We start from the raw sequence: 19047 nt of genomic DNA on the forward strand, positions 1-19047 counted from the left end.
AGATGTTACAGTCATATCTTTTAAAATTAAAGTGTACTGCTTTATTTAACTGTATAATTCAAAATATTTAACCACTCAAAGTATTGTTGCACATATCAAAGTTTTCACATCAAAAATTTCAAATATAAGGTTTACTTATATTACATAAATAAAATATTAGATTTTAAAATATTGGATGATGGGTTACCCATCTAGTCTGTTAAAAGTGAAGTATTTATGAATTTGTTTAAGGCAACTTCAGTAAAGATAATGTCTATCTAATGGCTTAATTATCATGTTTATTTGCTACAGTCATCCCTAGGTATTCTCTAAAGTGGACAGAATTGATTATAATGTGTTTTTTTAACTTTTATTTTGAAATAGTTTTATGGATTCATGGAAGATTGCAAAGAAATATACAGGAGAGTTCTGTGCATCTTTCTCCCAGCCTCTCTCAGGATTGCATCTTACACAACTATGGTATAGTATTAAAACCAAGAAACTTACATTTGTATAATCCATAGTTTTTCAGATTGCTCCAGTTACACATGCCCTTATTTTTGTGTGTATATGTGTATGTGATTTTTAATGCAATTTTATTTTGTATAACCTTGCATGACCACTATCACACTCAAGATATTCAAATATCCAATTACCATAAAAGACCCCCTTATGTCATCTCTTTATAGTTATACCCATCTCCCTCTCCCCTATTCCTAACTTCTGGCAACCATAAAGCTGTTCCATATCTCAAATGTTTCATGAATGGAATCATGCAGTATGGATCCTTTTAAGATTGACTTTTTTATCACTCAGCATGATGTCCTTTGTGTCTGTATACGTTGTTGCATGTATCAATGGCTCATTCCTTTTTATTGCTAAGTAGTATTCCATGGTATGAATATACCATGGAATTTCAATGCTTTTTTTTAAATGAAAAAGTTCCTTCATGAGCAGTATAGATTATCTTGGATTTTAGTCAATTACTATGACTTTAGCTTGTAATATTTATCATACTTTTGAAATTTTTCCATTTCCAGGTCATTGTTGAACTGTTAGTGACAGATATCAGGAATTTTAACAATCATGTCATTTAGTTCTTTTTAATGCCCTGAAGGTGGCAAAGTATGATCTAACTAATCATGAGGAGTTTTTGGAAAAAATAAGTTGAGGTGAAGGGCTGTTTCATACTACATAAAGATAAATTTTGCTTCTCCCCAATTTGAGTACTCACCCTTGGACCATCTTTGCCTGGAGCACCATCAGCACCCGAACTGCCAGGGTCACCCTGTCAAATAAAAAACAATGGCATCAGATTAGAGGTATCTCCAATGAAAATATGACAAAAAGAAGAGCAACCCTCAAGATTCACTGCAATGCATCATAGGTGTTCCAATTAAAAAGTTTCTCTAGAAACAGATTACTTTCCAGTAATGTTGTTTCCTTTAGCCAAAAAAGTATGTCATATTACATAATAAACAGGAAATAGGTTGATACCTTGTCACCCTTTGGACCAGGGCCTCCAGGACCCCCTCTTTCTCCAGGCATTCCTTGCAGTCCAGGTGTACCAGCAGAGCCAGGTGGCCCAGGGGGGCCAGCAGCACCCTGAAATGAAAGGAGAAACCATAACTCACAAGGAAGAAACAAAATGCATTTTGCAAAGTCTAAGTGAACTGAATTGGCTGGGGGCGCTACCTTTCCTCCTTCGGGACCAGGGGGACCAGCTCCACCTCTGGGTCCAGGGGGCCCTCCTGCCCCAGGAGGTCCCCGTTCCCCAGGAGCACCGGAATCACCCTGCAGGAGGAAGACAGACATCCTGAGTTAGGAAACTCAGGCTTACAGCCAAACAACAATACCCTACATTGTATTCTTTTGATACAGACCACAATGCTCTTAACTTTTGAATAATCTGGAAATTTTAATAATTATAAACTGCATTTGATCAATTGAATGAAAATGGAAACTTAAAATGAGTTACTCTAAGCAAAGGAATTTTTATACCTGGCCTGATGAGCTAGCTTTGACACTATTATTATTATTTTATCACTAGGGGACCATTTCGAAGTTGTTCTATCAAAACCGTTTTCCTGTAGAGAAGCAATACACTAGAAAGTTTTTTTTTTTTTTTTAATTTCAGGCCTATAGGTGACTCTACTTTGTTTATTCATGTCAGAAAATTTAATTTTCCAGATGATGCAAATTTAATGTATTGGAAATGTTTTGGATTACCCTAAATGTATTCATTAAACATTTCAATGTTTCATGTCTAAAAAAGGAATATTTTGGTTTGATATACTAAAAATGCTGAAGAAATGAGAAAGTAAGTTGAAATATTTACCTTGCCTCCTGGAGTTCCAGGTGTACCAGGCTCACCCTTTGGACCCTAGGACAGTGATGACGTTGCATGATTAGGCTTCTATCAGAATATATATTATATAAATAAACAAGCAAAATACACACTTGACTTGTTATCCAGTCATGAGCTATATTCTCTTCCTTTAGGTCCTTTTATGATAAAATTCAAAATTTTCATGGAATAGTTATGATTGAATAATTTTTCTTTGTTTTGTTAACAAATTAACAAATAACATTTGTTATTTCAAAACTAAATGTTAAAACTCAGACACCGTGGCATGAAAATGTGAGAGCTAATCATTTATACATGGTTACTGCTTATTCTTTTGGCTTCCGAGTTTTAAAAACATGACATGTAACTTACAGGTTCACCAGGTTTTCCGTTTTCTCCTGGAGGACCACTCGTTCCAGGCAAGCCCTATAAAGAATCATATTTGTATTGTATAATCACGTCAAAGGTTGATTATAGGAAAGTTTCTCTTAAGTAAGGATGTTTCTGCAGAGTATTCAAAAAATGGTTCTAGCAGTCTTTTTAGCTGTAGAAAATTTTTGGCCTTCAAAATCCTGTGACAGAGGTGATATTCAACCTTAGAAACCTATGTTCATCTCCCTCTATTCTTTCTGTTGTTGTGTATAAAAATAAATTATGATTAGATGAATTTAGCCAGATACATTTAAATTACAATAAAAGTAAATAAAGCATATTGAATTATGTGAACTTCAAAGTAGAAGTCAGATGCACACATTTTAAGCTTAAGATGAATTATCTTTCAGTGTCACAAAAAAATTGAAGTGTTGATTAATTTAATAAGTATAGCTATCAAAGGAAATTACTGATAAAAATATGAGCCCCATGACATTTAATTAACAATTTCTTACTTGTAATCCTTGTGGACCAGGGGGTCCTGTGTCTCCTTTGTCACCAGAAGGCCCCTATGTAAAAAAATACAAAGAGATGCTTCACTATAAAGTATCCTTTTGTATTTAGTCCACATATTTTTCATCTCATCAGGCCAATTGCTTAATTTGAAAATCAGTGGTATGAAGGAAGGCAGAGTCTGGCTTGCGGAAGTGGTGTAAGGAAGACATATACAGCGCAAACTTTACTCAGTGTCAGTATTTAGCTAGCTGATTAAATAAACAATCTTCATAATTGCTTTGGTGAACTATAATAATACAGTGTCAGAGACTGTATAATTCCCAAAGTCTTCCCTCAGGCCCACTCCCACCCACTTCTGTTTCCAATTCATGTGAGAAAACTTACAGTAGGTCCTGGAGGACCCTGAGGTCCGGTTTCACCATTCTTTCCAGCAGGACCCTAAAAAAAAGCAGTTATGGAAGTGGAGATAAAGAAAACAGAAGTTGTAGGGTTGGAGAGAAATGCCTCTAATACAATAGGTGTCCTCAACCTCCAGGATGATGACCTGAAGTGGAACTTATCTAATGATAATAGAAATAAAGTGCACAATAAATTCAATGTGTTTGAATCATCCCCAAACCATCCCCTCTCCCTCAGTCTTAGGAAAAAATTGTCTCCCATGAAACTGGTCCCTGGGGCCAAAAAGCTTGGGGAGCACTGTCAGAGGACTGGAAATGAGTGGATAAATGCTACATACCTGAGGGCCTGGACCTCCAGGGCCACCTCGTTCTCCATTTTTTCCAGGAGCACCCTAAAGAAGTAGCCAGTATTTACTAAATTTCAAAAGGAAATTATTAATTATCATGTTCTCTCATGTTTTTGATCTGTCCCCTACTCACACATGTATATAACCCCAACTGAAAACTCCTTTCTAGCCTAGGCTTCTGTAAGTGTTCTGCTCTTTGCCCGGAACTCCAGAAAAAATACGTTAGCTCCCTTCTCACAAGGTAGAGGGAAGCTTCTTTCTCATATACTTTTCTGTGTTTTGAAGTGGAAATCAATTTGGGGCCATCTGCACCCTCATATGGAATATAAAAGAACTTCCATCAACTATTTATTGAAGAAATGAAGGGAGGAACTCACATCATTTCCTTTAGGACCAGGGAAACCCATGACGCCAGGCTGACCCCGCGGACCAGGCGAACCTGGAGGACCAGGTCGACCCGTTTCTCCTTGGCTTCCCTAATAAGAAAAAATCATATTAACATAAATTTCAAAAAATCTGATAAAATATGCAATGTACATACTAAAGCTATACAATATACATGAAGGCTAGTCAAAATTGTGCATTTAATCACTCTCTGGACTTGTAAAATGAGATGTTGAAAATGTACTTACAGGAGGCCCTGGTTTCCCATCACTGCCTGGTCCTCCGGGGCTACCGGGAATACCCTAAATTGAAGAATTCAGTCAGTCAGCTGATTTAACAATGATAATTGAAAAAAAAAAAACTAAAAAAATCTATGTATAAAATTTTGAGATTTCCACTGACATATGTAGCCTCATATTTACACACATTTTTCTGTCTTTAAATATCTTACTGAAGCATTCTATTTTATGTTCTTCAATCTATACCAGCTTATATTTTTGTAAAATAATTTTGTTTCATTTGAGCCTACAAAACATAGTGTCTGACTTAAGTTATTTTTGAATGCTCTTCATTTGCTTTTCTTCTTACTAAATGATAGTGTCCATCAAACAAGTGTTTCTCTTTACCCTCAATCCTGGACCGCCAGGGAGACCATCTCGGCCAGGTTCTCCAGCAACTCCTCTGGGCCCCGCGGGACCTGGGCCACCACGATCCCCAGGAGGACCCTATGTAGTGAAAAAAAAAAACAACATGTATGGAAAAGGGTCTTCATTGATCTAGACATTGATGGTACTGGGGTTGCAGCTAGAGAACTTCTTTTGGCCCCTTCAAGAGGGCGGGACATTGCCGACATGCTCAGTATAAAGTATATTATCTATTAGCTTGGGTAATATTATAAGGTAACTTTGATGAACATCACATGCTGAAGGAATTGATATTTAGTGGGCTTAGCAATATATCTTGGTGCATATAAAATCAAATATCTTTGATGTTATGAAATCCAATTTATATTGCACTTCAGAGTTTTCAAAGAACTTTCAGGCACTTTAATTTATTCTTGCAATGATATTGAGATAAATAATTCCTAGTTGAAAGATAAGTTAAAGAGTTCTCACAGAGGTTGAGTAAGATTAGTTGCAAAGCTAGGAGAATGGCTGAACAGGAGCTGGAATCATTTTACATTCAGAATTATTATTATTTTTAATTCCAATATATTTCTTTCAGATGTTTAGGTTTTAATTAATGGGGAACTGTTTAGAAGAATATATCTATATATAGCACAAGCATTTCTGAAAATTGAAATTAATGTTCTTTTTTTTTTGAAACTAATGTTCTGTACCTTTTCTCCTGGAAGGCCATTTGCTCCAGCTGGTCCTCGGAATCCAGGCACACCCTGGAAATAGTGAAAGGCAAATATTTAACTCCAAAACGTGAAAACTTTTTCATAATTCCCATAGTATGAGATGCTTCAAAATAATCGTTGGGATTGAGTACTACTCAGATTAAGAACAAACATAATTGCCTGACCGTGAAGGTGAAGTTCTATGTTTTCCTTTTCCATGCCCATGGGAGACATACCCTTTCTCCTGCAGCTCCAGGAAGTCCATTTGCACCAGGTTCTCCAGGAGAACCATCTTTGCCATCTTCACCCTTAGGTCCTGGGATACCTGGAGAACCAGCTTCTCCCTGTGAAATGACAGAAATAATGACTGAACTTCAAGCACTTTTTTTTTTTTACCTGCTTAGTTCTTCACTATGTTCTATATTTCTAAGAAATAACTGAATCTGTTGAGGCAATACTTACGCGTTCCCCACGTGGTCCTGGTTCTCCTTTGGCTCCATTCTTACCGGGTTCACCCTAAATGGAACATACTTGTGGCTTAATAAACAGGGAGAATAGACTAACAAAATCATCACCAGTCACAGCTGATTCAATTACAAAAACAATGAAATCAATATAAATTCAATGGAACAAGAACAAAGAGCCTGTTACTTTTATTGCGAGAAATAAGCCACACCTCTCAGACAATGAAGGAAACAAACAACTTACTGCAGCACCTCGTTGCCCGGGAGCACCGTTGGTACCAGGTGGCCCCGGAGGACCGCGGGCTCCTAAAAGCCCAGGGGCTCCAGGAATGCCAGCAGGGCCCTAGGAACAACCCAAGGACATTCACATGAGCCAGACTTGAACTTTCTTTGCTAAATAAGCAACTTGCATGTATGATCATGCTCAATGCAAAGGAAGCCAGGAATGTGAGCGTGAGCGAGATGAGGGTGAGTTGTGGGGACATCTTACCATTTCACCTTTGCCACCAGGACTACCATTACTCCCAGGAGGCCCCTAGAGGGGGAAAGAGCACATTCATAATAATGCCAACAGTGCACCTACATTTGAAGTCACTTATATAAACTGTAAAATAAAGTTGTTGATGGGTGTTGTGCTTTATTGGGGTAGGAAATGAAGACCCACTCCAGTATTCTTGCCTGGAGAATCCCATGGACATCGGCGCCTGGTGGGCTACAGTCCATGGGGTCACAAAGAGTTGGACATGACTGAAGTGACTTAGCATGCACACATGTTGTGCTTTATAGAGATTGGGTGATTCCTCCAACTATAGGACAACACATAAAAAGTAGCAAAAAATGATCATTATCTGAATAAATTAAAGATAATACGCACTTGGACTAAATTATTAAGTAAGTACATAAAGAGAAGAGGTTTTTTTTTGGTCTTGTTTTCTTCTCTGAATGTTTCTGATTGTTGATTAGTTTGGGGCATAGTCTTCAGAGTATCAGGTTCACCCTCTACTTCATTCGGTGTCATATAACCACAACATTCATAAATTCTAGAAAAGCACAAACCTCAAAAATTAATTTCAGTACCATCAAATCAATATCTATCTTAGTAGAGGTATTGCAGAGCACTAAGCAACATTTTTTTTTTTCAAAAAAGTAACTTTAATTGATAGCAACATTAAAATATATGCTTTCATGAAATAAAGTGTCGCAACACTTCCTCTCAGTAGTTTTTGGCTTACAGGGGGACCTGGAGCACCAGCATGTCCCTGAGGTCCAGGTTCTCCTCTTTGTCCAGGGGGGCCACTTGAACCAGGAGATCCTGCAGGTCCAACTTCACCCTAAGAGATAAAACCCTTGGTAGTCAGTCTCCCTTTCCACTTCTAATCTCCTAGCTAGTTTATTATTCAGTCCTGCTTAAATCCATCTTTCAAAGGCTGGAGTAGTGTGAAAATTAAAGTGAGGTGTCATTAATCATAAAGGCAGAGAAAAATCATAACTGTGTATGTAACTGTGTTATCTCTGTTTACAGAAAGAGATTGGGAAGAAAGAAAAGACATCAGAAGAGATCAGAATCTTGAAAGCCAGGGATAACATCCCCTTTGGAGCCAAGGACAGGGCTTCAAACATCCATATAAATCAAATAAATCCACTTGACTATTAAGAAACCATTTTCAAGAAGCAATCCAATGATTTTCTGAAGTCTTCAAGATATATTTTACCCTCTTCTATGGAAATACATGCTTACCTTAGCACCAGGGGAACCAGGGAATCCTGCAGTTCCAGGGGGACCAGGGGGACCCTAAAAAATGAAAAAAAAATTCAAGATCTCTTAAGTAAAGGAAAACTCATACCACTGGTAAATAATGAATGGGTACATACACAATACAGAGGAAAACTGTACAGATAAAAACAGTATTATCATCAGAGATGACCATTATGTGGAGAAACAATATGGCAGAATAAAATAAAAATTTGGATCCCCAATTCCCCACCATGAATTCTGTGACTTTGTATAGGTTGCTTAGCCTTGAAATATCATTTGTAAAATAGAGATAGCATTATTATCTATCTTTTAATTGTCCCAAATCCAATATTAGCCCTTAACTAACATTGTTAAGCACTATACAGATGTTAGCAACTGGCCAAGTATAATAAGGAATATCAGAATTTTGTTTATGGACTTAGAGTTTTTAGATTAGCTGTTTCTAGATTTTGTTTATGGGATTAGTGTCAGTTTGAATCAGATATTCATGAACAATGTTGAGTTTTAGGTTTACAATCCATATTATTTCAATATTCCACAATCCCATAATCTCTCATTACACTGAGCATATCAGGGTTCAACAAAAAGTTACTTACTGGTTGTCCATCACTTCCTCGAGCTCCATCATTACCTCGAGCCCCCTAAAAAGAGAATTTGCTCTCAAACATCTTTGTCTTTCTGAAAGGCTGCTCACAAGTGAAGTGATATTTTAACTAAAAGTCTGACGTAACTGAGTTGACTTTTCCTCTAGTGTATTAAAATCTGCTTAATGATATACTTTTAAAGGCAAATTGTTAAAAATTCTGATATGTACAGCAATGATCTGATGTAGAAAGATTGGATTCTGTGTCTTAAGAACTGAATGCAAGTTAACACATTAAAAAATCCTCACCAGATAATAACTATAAAAAGTTTATTTGTTTGCATATAATTATGGCTAATTATGGAGGTGACTTTAAATGCAACTTATAAAAAACATTTTGCAGATTGTCACAGCCTGAAAACTGACTGAGATGCTTATCCGTGACTCTGATTGCAATTGTGTAGTATCAGTAGGAATACTCACTGCGGCTCCAGGAAGTCCTGGCCGTCCTCTCTCACCAGGAGCTCCTCTTGGACCCTAGAGGATATAATTAAAAGTGTGATCTTACTTTCAACTAGACATGTGTAAAAATGGCTGGGGAAGCAGTGAGGCAAGTTCTGCATTAGATGGAAGTTAATGGTACAGTTGAAGATTGTATGATAGGAAACATAATTACCATGGGTCCAGGAGCTCCATTTTCACCTGGAAGGCCATTTTCCCCCTAGGAACATGTAAAACATGTCACCATTTTGTATAACAGGAAAAAAATTTATAATTTTTTCAATTTAGTATATTATAAAAAACATACGGAACTGAAGAAAAAGATTATATTAAGCAATATAAATTTTTGTAGCAATCTTATATATTATAAACCTCAATTTTTTCATTTTAAAAACTTGAAGACTAGACAGAAGAAGTCAATGTGTTACTTGGGGATACTTAGTTATTTCTAATCTAGACAGTTTAAGTTATCAGCTTTCATGGAAGCTTTAATAGAACATCTCAGTTATATCTCACTATTACTTAGCTCCTAAAATGCAAAACTCAGGCAGGTTTTAGAAAAATCCAAACCCTAAAATATAAACCTTAAATATAGCTATAACGTTTAAATAAATTTATTTATCAGAATGTGAGTTTGTTGTGATTTACCTTTAATCCAGGAGCACCAGTTTCGCCTTTTTCTCCATTTCGTCCATCAAAGCCCTATGATATATATAAAAGTAGTAAAAATATTAAGACCTGTTAACAATTCAGAATAGTTAAAAACTTTACATTAAATTTTTATAGCTAGCTTTAGCACATAACACTCGTTTCAACACTGACATAAATGATTTAAAACTCTGTTAAGTGCACTGAAGACCTGGAACATTGATTTTACAGTAAAAAAATGTGATCTAATTAGAAAGTACAATTTAGTCCTGTTAGGAAGTTGCCTTAACTGTACAGTAGCAAATATCTATGTCATAAATTTTGTTTCTATGAAGTTGATAGATTTTCCATCTAGTTGTTTGACTCTACCTAATGTTGTGCATAGAATAAAGTCATTTGATTTGATCTGTAAATCATATTGACTAAGTCAAGAATAGTTATCAATAATTTATTTTAATCTTTTCTGACAGTGGCGATGAGAAACTTATTCTTTTACAAATATCTTCCATGTACTTAAATTCAGCTTTATTGCTTTATGTAAAATAAGTAGTTGATTTGGTCAACAAAGTTGATAGATTTAGAAAATGAAAAAAAAACCACCCAAACAACTAGTTGGAATAAGTCATTTTTGGCACACACTCAATTGCTCAACAAAGTTGGCTAGGTAAATAAACATAGCCAAATGGAACAATGTAACAGTTAATTTAGAAACTGTACTTACTCTGTGTCCTTTCATACCAGGGAATCCAGGCATACCAGCTGGGCCTTTCATGCCCTAAAAAAAAGGAATAAAAAAGATATTAATGAATTTTCAAGTAGACTCACAATCCACTAGTAAAATGCCTTCTATTTTAAAATATAATTTAATCATACAATTTCAACTTAAGACCACTGTGATTACTCCAACTAATTCATTCTATACTAAAGACTTACAGGAGGGCCAGGCAATCCTCGCTCTCCAGGTCGTCCGGGTCTTCCTGATTCCCCCTAGGTGGAGAAAAAAAGAATATATGGGAACTTTCTGTAAGAGAAAACTCACTGTAGCCAGTTAGTGAACTGATTACTTTGTATTTCTCTCTCCGAGGATTCATGAACAGGGTTAGGCTAAACATATGGTTGTGAGAAAAGCTTCCTCAGCAAAAGGAATGAGGCGTGTTTCTTCCACCTTGACATAAACTCATTAAAAATTCAGGCATCACTCCAAGCAAATATTATGATCAACTCTCAATCCAGTGGGAAGAATTTGCCATTGGAAATTAAATGGAAAAAGAGAATAGAATAATATTAATGGTGTTTTTTAAGTTTTCGAGTTCATAAAGCATTGATACCAATTTCTTTATTACAAGACAGAGAGAAGAAACATCTCTAGTTAAGTGATGTATTCATTGGATGAGGGGTTTTGTTAGTTTCAAATTTTAAAAATGGTATATATACCTATACAAACAGAGCATAGATATTCAGAGATTAACATGGGCTTAAATGTTATTAAGATATTAAAAAATTTTGGAATAAGGTTTTTCTTCGAGATTCTAGAACGTGGAATATATTATTTAGAATATTGTATCCCCATGCATTGAATTGTACTGTATCCCCATGCATTTCTTAAAAACTTACATCTTTTCCAGCAGGGCCAGATGGACCTATAGCACCAGGAGGTCCTGGAGGACCCTGAAAAAAGGAAATAAAAAACATATATATCTGCAGATTTTTCTGTTACAATCAATTTATTATTATAATTAGGTGTATTCCTAGAAAAAAAATCCTTTTAGAAAATACTCTCTATGTGTCTCATTATGAAAATGAAACCTTGACTTAATAGGTTATCTATATTAAATCTAATTATTACTGTTTATTAAACTTATTTTTAATGAAAATTAAAAGTACCATGTATCAGTGTTTTATATATATATTATATATATATAACACATTATATATAATATATATATATAACCCAAATTCACTTCCACATTTCTTGAGATATTGAACTTTTAAATATATAGGTATTTTGAAATATTAATTTAAACTAACTTCATCTTATTTACACAGCATATTTTCTTGGTGGACTTTTATAATATGTTTATTTCAACAAAATTAAGTTTAAAAATTATATTTCAAAAGAGTAGATATGCAGGTGAACTGAGTTGCATTAGGAAAATTAATCTATATTTAACAGAAAGAGGATTTGTATTCGTACCAGGAAGTGGACTGCTGTGGTGGCTATTTAGCCAAGAAATTCCTAGATTAAAATAGTGTCTCTAAGATATCAAAATGACTGAGTCCAAAAGATCTTTGGAACCAGTTCAACAATCATAAAAGTACAGTTTATTATTTTAAATAAATTTGATAAATATTTTACAGGTTATGCTTTTGAATATAAAGGTAGTTTCTATCTAAAACTGTCAATTTATTAAGTATTGATATAAATGTTACTTACTGCAGGACCAGCTTGCCCAGGTTCACCAGGGGGACCTTGGTATCCTGGAGAGCCCTAGTGGATAGAATAATACGTAAATATTTTTAAATTAACTTAATTTCATATGATTCATTTACATCTTGAAGATAGTATGAAATCAGAATTTGTGAATGAAGTCAGTGAATTTTATTCCAGTTCATAAAGATGGAAACCAAAAATTTTCAGGTCAGAATAGTCCATTTATCCCATTTTGCACACTTAATTCTATTGAAACTGCATTGTTTCAGACTTGAAGCCATATGACATGCAAATTAAAAATATGATTTAATTTTACCAAGGTTTTAAGTGCTAATAGTTGTTGGTAGAAAGGAACTAAGCATGAAATTCCATCTTTGAAGGAATGCTACTTGGTTGCTACTACTGTACTTAACTGGGATTACGTCTGCTGGAATGGCAAAATTACGGCAAGATCTGTATTAACTTGATTCATATAATATTCATGAAAAAGAAATCACCACTAACGGCTATACTTACAGGGGCACCAGGATGACCAGATGTGCCAGGGGGTCCGGGTGGGCCAGGAGGACCCTGTAACACAAATTAGAAGGATAAGTACAAAACAAATGCTTCTGAAATACACTTTATCTGGGCATATGAGATGCCTCTGTTTGGAATGATACTGACATCTTTAAAAATGAGAACAATGTACCTCATTATGCAGTAACTATTCATAGATATAACTAATTTTATTAATGTTATATGAAAATCTCATCACAAAAACTTCACTTTAAATGAAATTCTCTCAGAGTCAATAAAAATTATAGGCAAATGTTATAAAACATTGACCCGAGTTCTCCAAAAGGGGCATTCCAAATCTGGAAAAATATACATAAAATGCTATGAGAATCTCAGCAACATTAAGATGATGCTAGAGCTGGTGAAGAATACTTTTGCCTGGCAGCCCAACTCAATGTGGAAAAATATTAATCTGCACACTATAAACACGTTTCTAAAAATAATGATGTCAGTCAGCCCGGTATCATTGAGCTGTGTTGATATGAAGATTTAGATGTGTATGTAAGACTCACTGTACCTGGGGCAACAATCAATTATAATTATGAATGATTTGTCATTGCTCAGAAATACAGATTAAATGAAAAACCTTCAGTTTTGTAGCATACTTAATACTGATAATAAATTTAGAAAATCAGTTCTTAAATTTTATCTTGTAATTAAAAAAGTAAGCATTCGATTTTTTTAGCTTTTTTTGTTTGCTTGCTTTTTAGTAAAAACAGTATGTCTGACTGAAAAATAGGATTCATAATGTGAATGTAGCTGAAAAACACGAGATACTGACATTTACATGGCTAATGCAATTATCATTCAGGTTTTAAAAGATACAAAAAATAAAATAAAACCCAGGCTCTAAAACTTAAAAATTCTCTTTTTACTTTTTACCTACTAAGCGTCTTTCTGTAATTTATCATTTAGATCTAATAGCTGAAGTTTTATACTTTCTAGTTCTAGAAGTTTTAGAAATACGGGGTCCAACGATCTGGGCAGCAATCCTCCATGATCCCTGGCAATTCAGCTCCATGTCTCATTCACACAGACTTATGTTTCTGGCAGTAAAATGATTACCTTCCCTGGTACTGTTCCTTCTAAGAGCTGTTCTTCAAAAACGATCATTACATGGGACACATGCATCAAGCACGAATGCCCAGGTTTCAATGCTCTTTTGCTATTTTCTTCTACCAAAACTCTAGGTCATTTACATTGAAGAAAACCCTTTGGGTACAATGTGAACTGCTATCCCTTACAGTAGATGAACTTAAAGACTTGATCAATTCTGGAAACATTTGAATTTGATTTCAGGATTTGAGGTGAGATGAATTGTGATAATGGATTTTTATCCTGGGGACTGTCATCCAGATAGCAGCATTTAAATAATGAATGGACATTAAAAGAAGAAAAGTGGAAGCAAAAAACAACAAAATTTGGTTGCAATTGGGAAATAGAGTGTAAGATCTAAGCATGAAGGCAGGTGTGCCCCTGGTGATATACAGAAGGAAGGAGTGGCAAAACAGGTGTGCAATGAGTCAGTGAAGCAAAAAATGAATTCGGATAGAGGGATCAAGGTAAACCTACCGTTTTCTTTCCCAGCCTTAACAAAAATAAGCTATTTTGTACAATTCTGCTATAATATCGTGTTACTAGAAGAACAACCATTCAAGTGTTAACAGAATGAAAGGCTAAATAATTCTCAGAAATGCTGACAAACACTTGTACATACAGCTGGCCCAGGATAGCCGGTGATTCCTCCTCCTGCTACTCCAGCCTTGACATCATATGCCTCGTACTGTGGAGAATAGTTCTGTAGCAAAGAGACCAGATAGACAAGATCATGTTGCTATACAGATCATAGTTCTTTTCAAAAGCATTTAGTAGAAATGCATGCACCATCTATTCATTGAAAGAAAGTTTTCTGCATGCCAGAGAGTATATGCATGGTTTAATTATCTTGCTAATTCTCCCTGTAACTTTAGGTATTAAATGCCCTACAGAAATACTTGTCTATGCAATGCAAAATTTTTTCAACTAACTGTAAGCAATTTGTTTCTAAATAATTTGTTTTTATATGCTTTTACCAAGCATATAATTTCTAAGTGATAGCCACAGGTTTGGAAACATAGGATCATAGATTAAGGCTGAAAGAGCCTTGAGATCAAATAACCTGACTCTCATTTTGAGCAGAAAAAATGAAGATATCAAATTACTTGTCCAAAAGTTACTGATACAAGTGAAATTTTTATCTCCAGTTTTTGGTTAATGCCTAACAGATTCACCAAAAAAATAGACATTCCCATAGAAAACAAGCCCAAGAATAATGGAAAGGTTTATATTTTTGTTGGATTGTTTTGGATATTATTTTATTTTGAATTCTTGGCCTAGCAATGGATTCTGTTTGTCAGTATGATAAGAATAAGTTAGACTCTATCCTTTGCCTCCTATTGAATTGATTTTTTTTAAATCTTTTTTTTTTCCCAACCCACAGTGATTTGTGTATGTGTTTTCTAATTCTTCCTAATTCCACGCAGCAGAAACATTGTCTTATTTATTTGTCTACATGCAGAGTTACATGTAGAGTTTACATGCAGACTTAGTGGGTTGCCATGCTTTTCCAGAGGAGCAGGATGTGCTCTGAAGCCTGGGCAAGAGTAGTTGCATAGTCTTGTATAATCCTTTTGACCTCAAGTCGTTAAGGAGTGTTCATAATTCTCAACTGCTTTTTGTACAGACTTTCAGAGGCTTTACCATGAGGATTATAAGGGGAACAAGGCACAGTTGCAGCGCTTCCTAAATTCTCAGGGTTAATTCTTTGGGTAGTTGATTGCTCATTTCTCAAACATGGTGCATATATTATATGCCTGCTGAGAAGTTGGGAAACTTTGTAAAGTAGCAATGGCATTAGAATTATGGAGAAAGTGAATTTATTTATAAAACAGAACTGTGCCTAGCACAAACATAAGCACTAAATAATAATTTGTGAAATACATAAGATCAGAGAATAGATATAGGGATGCCACAGGAGTGAGATGTAATATGGACTAAAGAAGAGAAAATGAAGCAGATAGTTTTAAATGGGTGATCTTTTAGTCCCAGAATTTATTACCTGGCTACCAGTAGGACATGATTCACAGATTCCGGGAGGGCCGGGAGAACCTGGGGAACCTGGCAGTCCTGGGACACCAGGATCACCATTTCTCCCAGGAATACCAGGAGGACCCTAAAAAAAATGGAGATAAAAAAAGAAAACACTCAAAATTCTTAGTGATTTAGAATCATTATCAACTTGTAGCTCCTGTGCTTTATAAGAAATCAATATATGTGATATGTTTTCTTGGGAATCTATACATTTTTAAACAAATGATGTCAATCATCTCAGTGTAATTTATCCCTTTGTATATTGACCTCTATTTTATTTTTCAAGCTGATAATAGAAATGAAGACATTAGACAAAGTTTGGGAGATCAAACACTTACATGCAGTTATGGATTCTCAGTTTGAGCTATCATGTGTTATTATTTAAATATGTGGTACTAAAGGAAATGTATAAATGATAAAAGTTCAAATATGGAAAGGTTATTAGAAGGAAAAAAAAAAACCTCATCAAGGAACTAATTTCCTTTCAATGTTTACTTACTGGATCTCCCTTGGGTCCTTGAGGCCCTTGACCATTAGGAGGGCGAGTGGGCTAATAAATGGAAAAGATATAGATTAAACACAGAAAAATTTTTTCCATGAAATATACCCCAATTTCTTATCCTAAATTATATCTAACCCCTGGTTTTAAATAGGAAGGTTCACCTTTTACTGGTAATGCCCATTTGACTGTTTGCCAGATATTACCTTCATTTCCTTTCTGGCTCCTATGACATAAGAATTTCTCATGTGTTTAAATAAGAATCATGAATATATACAGATTTTCTTTAAACTCACAGCTGTTGGAGGCTGTGGGCAAACTGCACAACATTCTCCAAATGGGATTTCAGGGTTGGGGCAGTCTAATTCTTGGTCGTCACATATTATGTCATCACAGAGAACGGATCCTGAGTCACAGACGCATATTTGGCACGGTTCTGGTTTCCAAACATCTCTATCTGCATAGGCCTGACCGAGATGGGAGCATCCTCCGTCAACAGCTGGAAAATGAGAGAGACAGGGTGATATTTCACATTAAAAAAAAATCCAGAAGTTAAACTACCAAGAGTATTATGTTCTCCCTGCATAATTTGCTAAGTAGTCTTAATTAATTATGAAGTAATAATTAAAATACCAAATCTGTTTATTAACATCAAACTAGCACACCAAGATAAAACTGCCTTAGGTCAGTAGACATTTTAATTTTGCTTGTAGTAAGAATTTACCACCAGTGGAAATCTCACACTCACTTAAGCATTTATTTATTAATTGTGCAATTGAAAAGAAGTTTTTCTAATTGTTATACTTTGCTTTAGCTATAGATGGAAGCATTAAACTATAAAGATGGTTCTGTCACTAATTCTGAAGACTTTCTGGATTTTATTAACCTAGTTGAGAAATTCAGGGGAAAACTGAGCTACTCTTGGCCACATAAAACTCTTCCAGATTCCTGGGAAAACCTTAAGAAGTCTCATTGTATGTATTGACTATCACTGCTAGCTCCGTTGAGCATTAGCAGGTCAACATGATATGCTACAATATATTTTATATTCCATATGGATGTAAAGTGGTTCCAAATCACTAAAGATTTTTTAAACAAATATTGGCAAGGAATATGTTAAAATAATAGGGAGAAATATGAATCATGACCATGTGTATTTGTGGCTTAAAATGGTCAAAAATTCGCTTTGACCAAAATTTTAGACTTGTTTCCTAATTATATGTAGGGTACTGAAATTTCAGTGGCTATTAACAATGAGTTAGCTTAAGGGTTGCCAAGCTAAAACCTGGTCTCAATTTTTAAAGCAGTGGCTCTGAATTGTGGTTGAATACAACTTTAGTTCTTGAGGGCTACTATGATAACTTGCCAGTAACTGAACAAATAAATCAGAAGTTACTAAACATCTACAAAAATTTTTGCAAACGAATCATATACTTGTTCAGGATTTGCATTTTTGTGAAACAGTGAAATTTTATTTTCTCAGAGCCATAATATTTAAAATGCCTGCTGAAAGAGGCCTGCTTGGGAGACAGCAAGTAGTCTGAGTACACTTTTTGGTGCTTTATGGCCTAAAAACCTTTGGGAGAGTCCTAGACTTTTCTTTCTGGATCCTACATACAGACATGAAGCAAACCTTTCCAAGTTCCTATTTTTGTATGAGATGTTATGGAAAAACCTGAATGAACTTTTTGACCAACCCAATATTTTGGGTTTAGAGGTTTAACTGACTCAGTAAAAATTTAGAAAAAAAAGTAGAATTTTAGAAACTATGGACTGTGCAGGATCCCTCCATTCCTCATTTCCATCTGTGTGTGTACATCCAACCTGAATGATCTTGTGTTACACCTTTGATGGATTCAAGAGGTTTAAAAGTCCATTCTTACATGTTATAATTACCCTATGTGGTTTACAGCTAATAAAAGAAAGCATGATTTTTTTTCATTGCAATATTAAGTAGGCAAGAAAGAATCTGTTTATTTTTAAAAGTTATTTTAGTTTCTCCTCCATGTTTGAAACAGATGAGAACATTGGAAAGAAATATTGTCTCGGCTTTAAAGGAGCATTCCTTTATACTTTGAGAGCATAAAAGCTGAATGCCAGAATGCTTACCTAATGTGAATGAAGTAGGCCTATCAAAATGGTGTTTTGAAAGACATGCTTAACAGAAGTGCAATCTTTTTTTCTATTATTTTATGAACAGTAAGGATCCAGACATTAAACTTTTTCTCTAAGGAGAACTGGCATCTTATAATCAGGAACTAAGTTCACTGGTTTTCAGAAAAGGTCTGAAAGTTTTGATGAGATGAAAGATTGTTTAATAAAATTGCATGAAATTCACTCTTCAATGTTTACAGTGGCTCCCTTTTCTTAAATGAATTGTTTAAATTAGCATTATATGAGTATTTCAACAGATTTGTTTTAGTTCAAGATTTTTCTCATTAATAATATGGCTCTTAGGCTTCTTAGCATCTTTGAAAATATCACTAGTGTACAGAATATTGGCTACAGGTAGCAATATTGTATTATGTGTTTGAAATTTGCTAAAAAGAGTAGATTTTAAGTTTTTTTACCACACATACACACAAAGGAAACTATGTGAGATGCTGGATGTATTAGCTGACTTGATTGTGGTAATCATTTCACATTGTGTATATATATCAACTCATCATGTTGTAACCTTGAAAGTGAAAGTTGCTCAATCATGTCTGACTCTTCGCTACCCCATGGATTATACAAATCATGAAATTCTCCAGGCCAGAATACTGGAGTGGGTAACCTATCCTTTCTTCAGAG

At 35.0% G+C, this 19047-nt stretch overlaps 1 protein-coding gene across 1 annotated transcript in view; it reads right to left on the minus strand.

Annotated features, from left to right (window-relative positions):
- The window catches only part of COL3A1 (collagen type III alpha 1 chain), a 39357-nt gene that overhangs the window by 11978 nt on the left and 8332 nt on the right, over window positions 1–19047 (minus strand). Inside the window, exons 2-32 of the mRNA XM_020900312.2 lie at window positions 16551–16753; window positions 16255–16305; window positions 15724–15837; window positions 14344–14424; window positions 12585–12638; window positions 12072–12125; window positions 11252–11305; window positions 10571–10624; window positions 10359–10412; window positions 9638–9691; window positions 9165–9209; window positions 8972–9025; window positions 8502–8546; window positions 7888–7941; window positions 7382–7480; window positions 6640–6684; window positions 6394–6492; window positions 6148–6201; window positions 5922–6029; window positions 5683–5736; window positions 4970–5068; window positions 4592–4645; window positions 4337–4435; window positions 3951–4004; window positions 3599–3652; window positions 3214–3267; window positions 2699–2752; window positions 2318–2362; window positions 1675–1773; window positions 1477–1584; window positions 1214–1267 (exon numbers count right to left, since the gene is read on the minus strand). Of these exons, the coding sequence (XP_020755971.1) occupies window positions 1214–1267; window positions 1477–1584; window positions 1675–1773; window positions 2318–2362; window positions 2699–2752; window positions 3214–3267; window positions 3599–3652; window positions 3951–4004; window positions 4337–4435; window positions 4592–4645; window positions 4970–5068; window positions 5683–5736; window positions 5922–6029; window positions 6148–6201; window positions 6394–6492; window positions 6640–6684; window positions 7382–7480; window positions 7888–7941; window positions 8502–8546; window positions 8972–9025; window positions 9165–9209; window positions 9638–9691; window positions 10359–10412; window positions 10571–10624; window positions 11252–11305; window positions 12072–12125; window positions 12585–12638; window positions 14344–14424; window positions 15724–15837; window positions 16255–16305; window positions 16551–16753 (2204 nt within the window). The remainder of the gene's footprint in view (window positions 1–1213; window positions 1268–1476; window positions 1585–1674; window positions 1774–2317; window positions 2363–2698; window positions 2753–3213; window positions 3268–3598; window positions 3653–3950; window positions 4005–4336; window positions 4436–4591; window positions 4646–4969; window positions 5069–5682; window positions 5737–5921; window positions 6030–6147; window positions 6202–6393; window positions 6493–6639; window positions 6685–7381; window positions 7481–7887; window positions 7942–8501; window positions 8547–8971; window positions 9026–9164; window positions 9210–9637; window positions 9692–10358; window positions 10413–10570; window positions 10625–11251; window positions 11306–12071; window positions 12126–12584; window positions 12639–14343; window positions 14425–15723; window positions 15838–16254; window positions 16306–16550; window positions 16754–19047) is intronic.

The sequence above is a fragment of the Odocoileus virginianus genome, chromosome 13, assembly GCF_023699985.2.
Source record: "Odocoileus virginianus isolate 20LAN1187 ecotype Illinois chromosome 13, Ovbor_1.2, whole genome shotgun sequence".
Classification (NCBI taxonomy): Eukaryota; Metazoa; Chordata; class Mammalia; order Artiodactyla; family Cervidae; genus Odocoileus; species Odocoileus virginianus.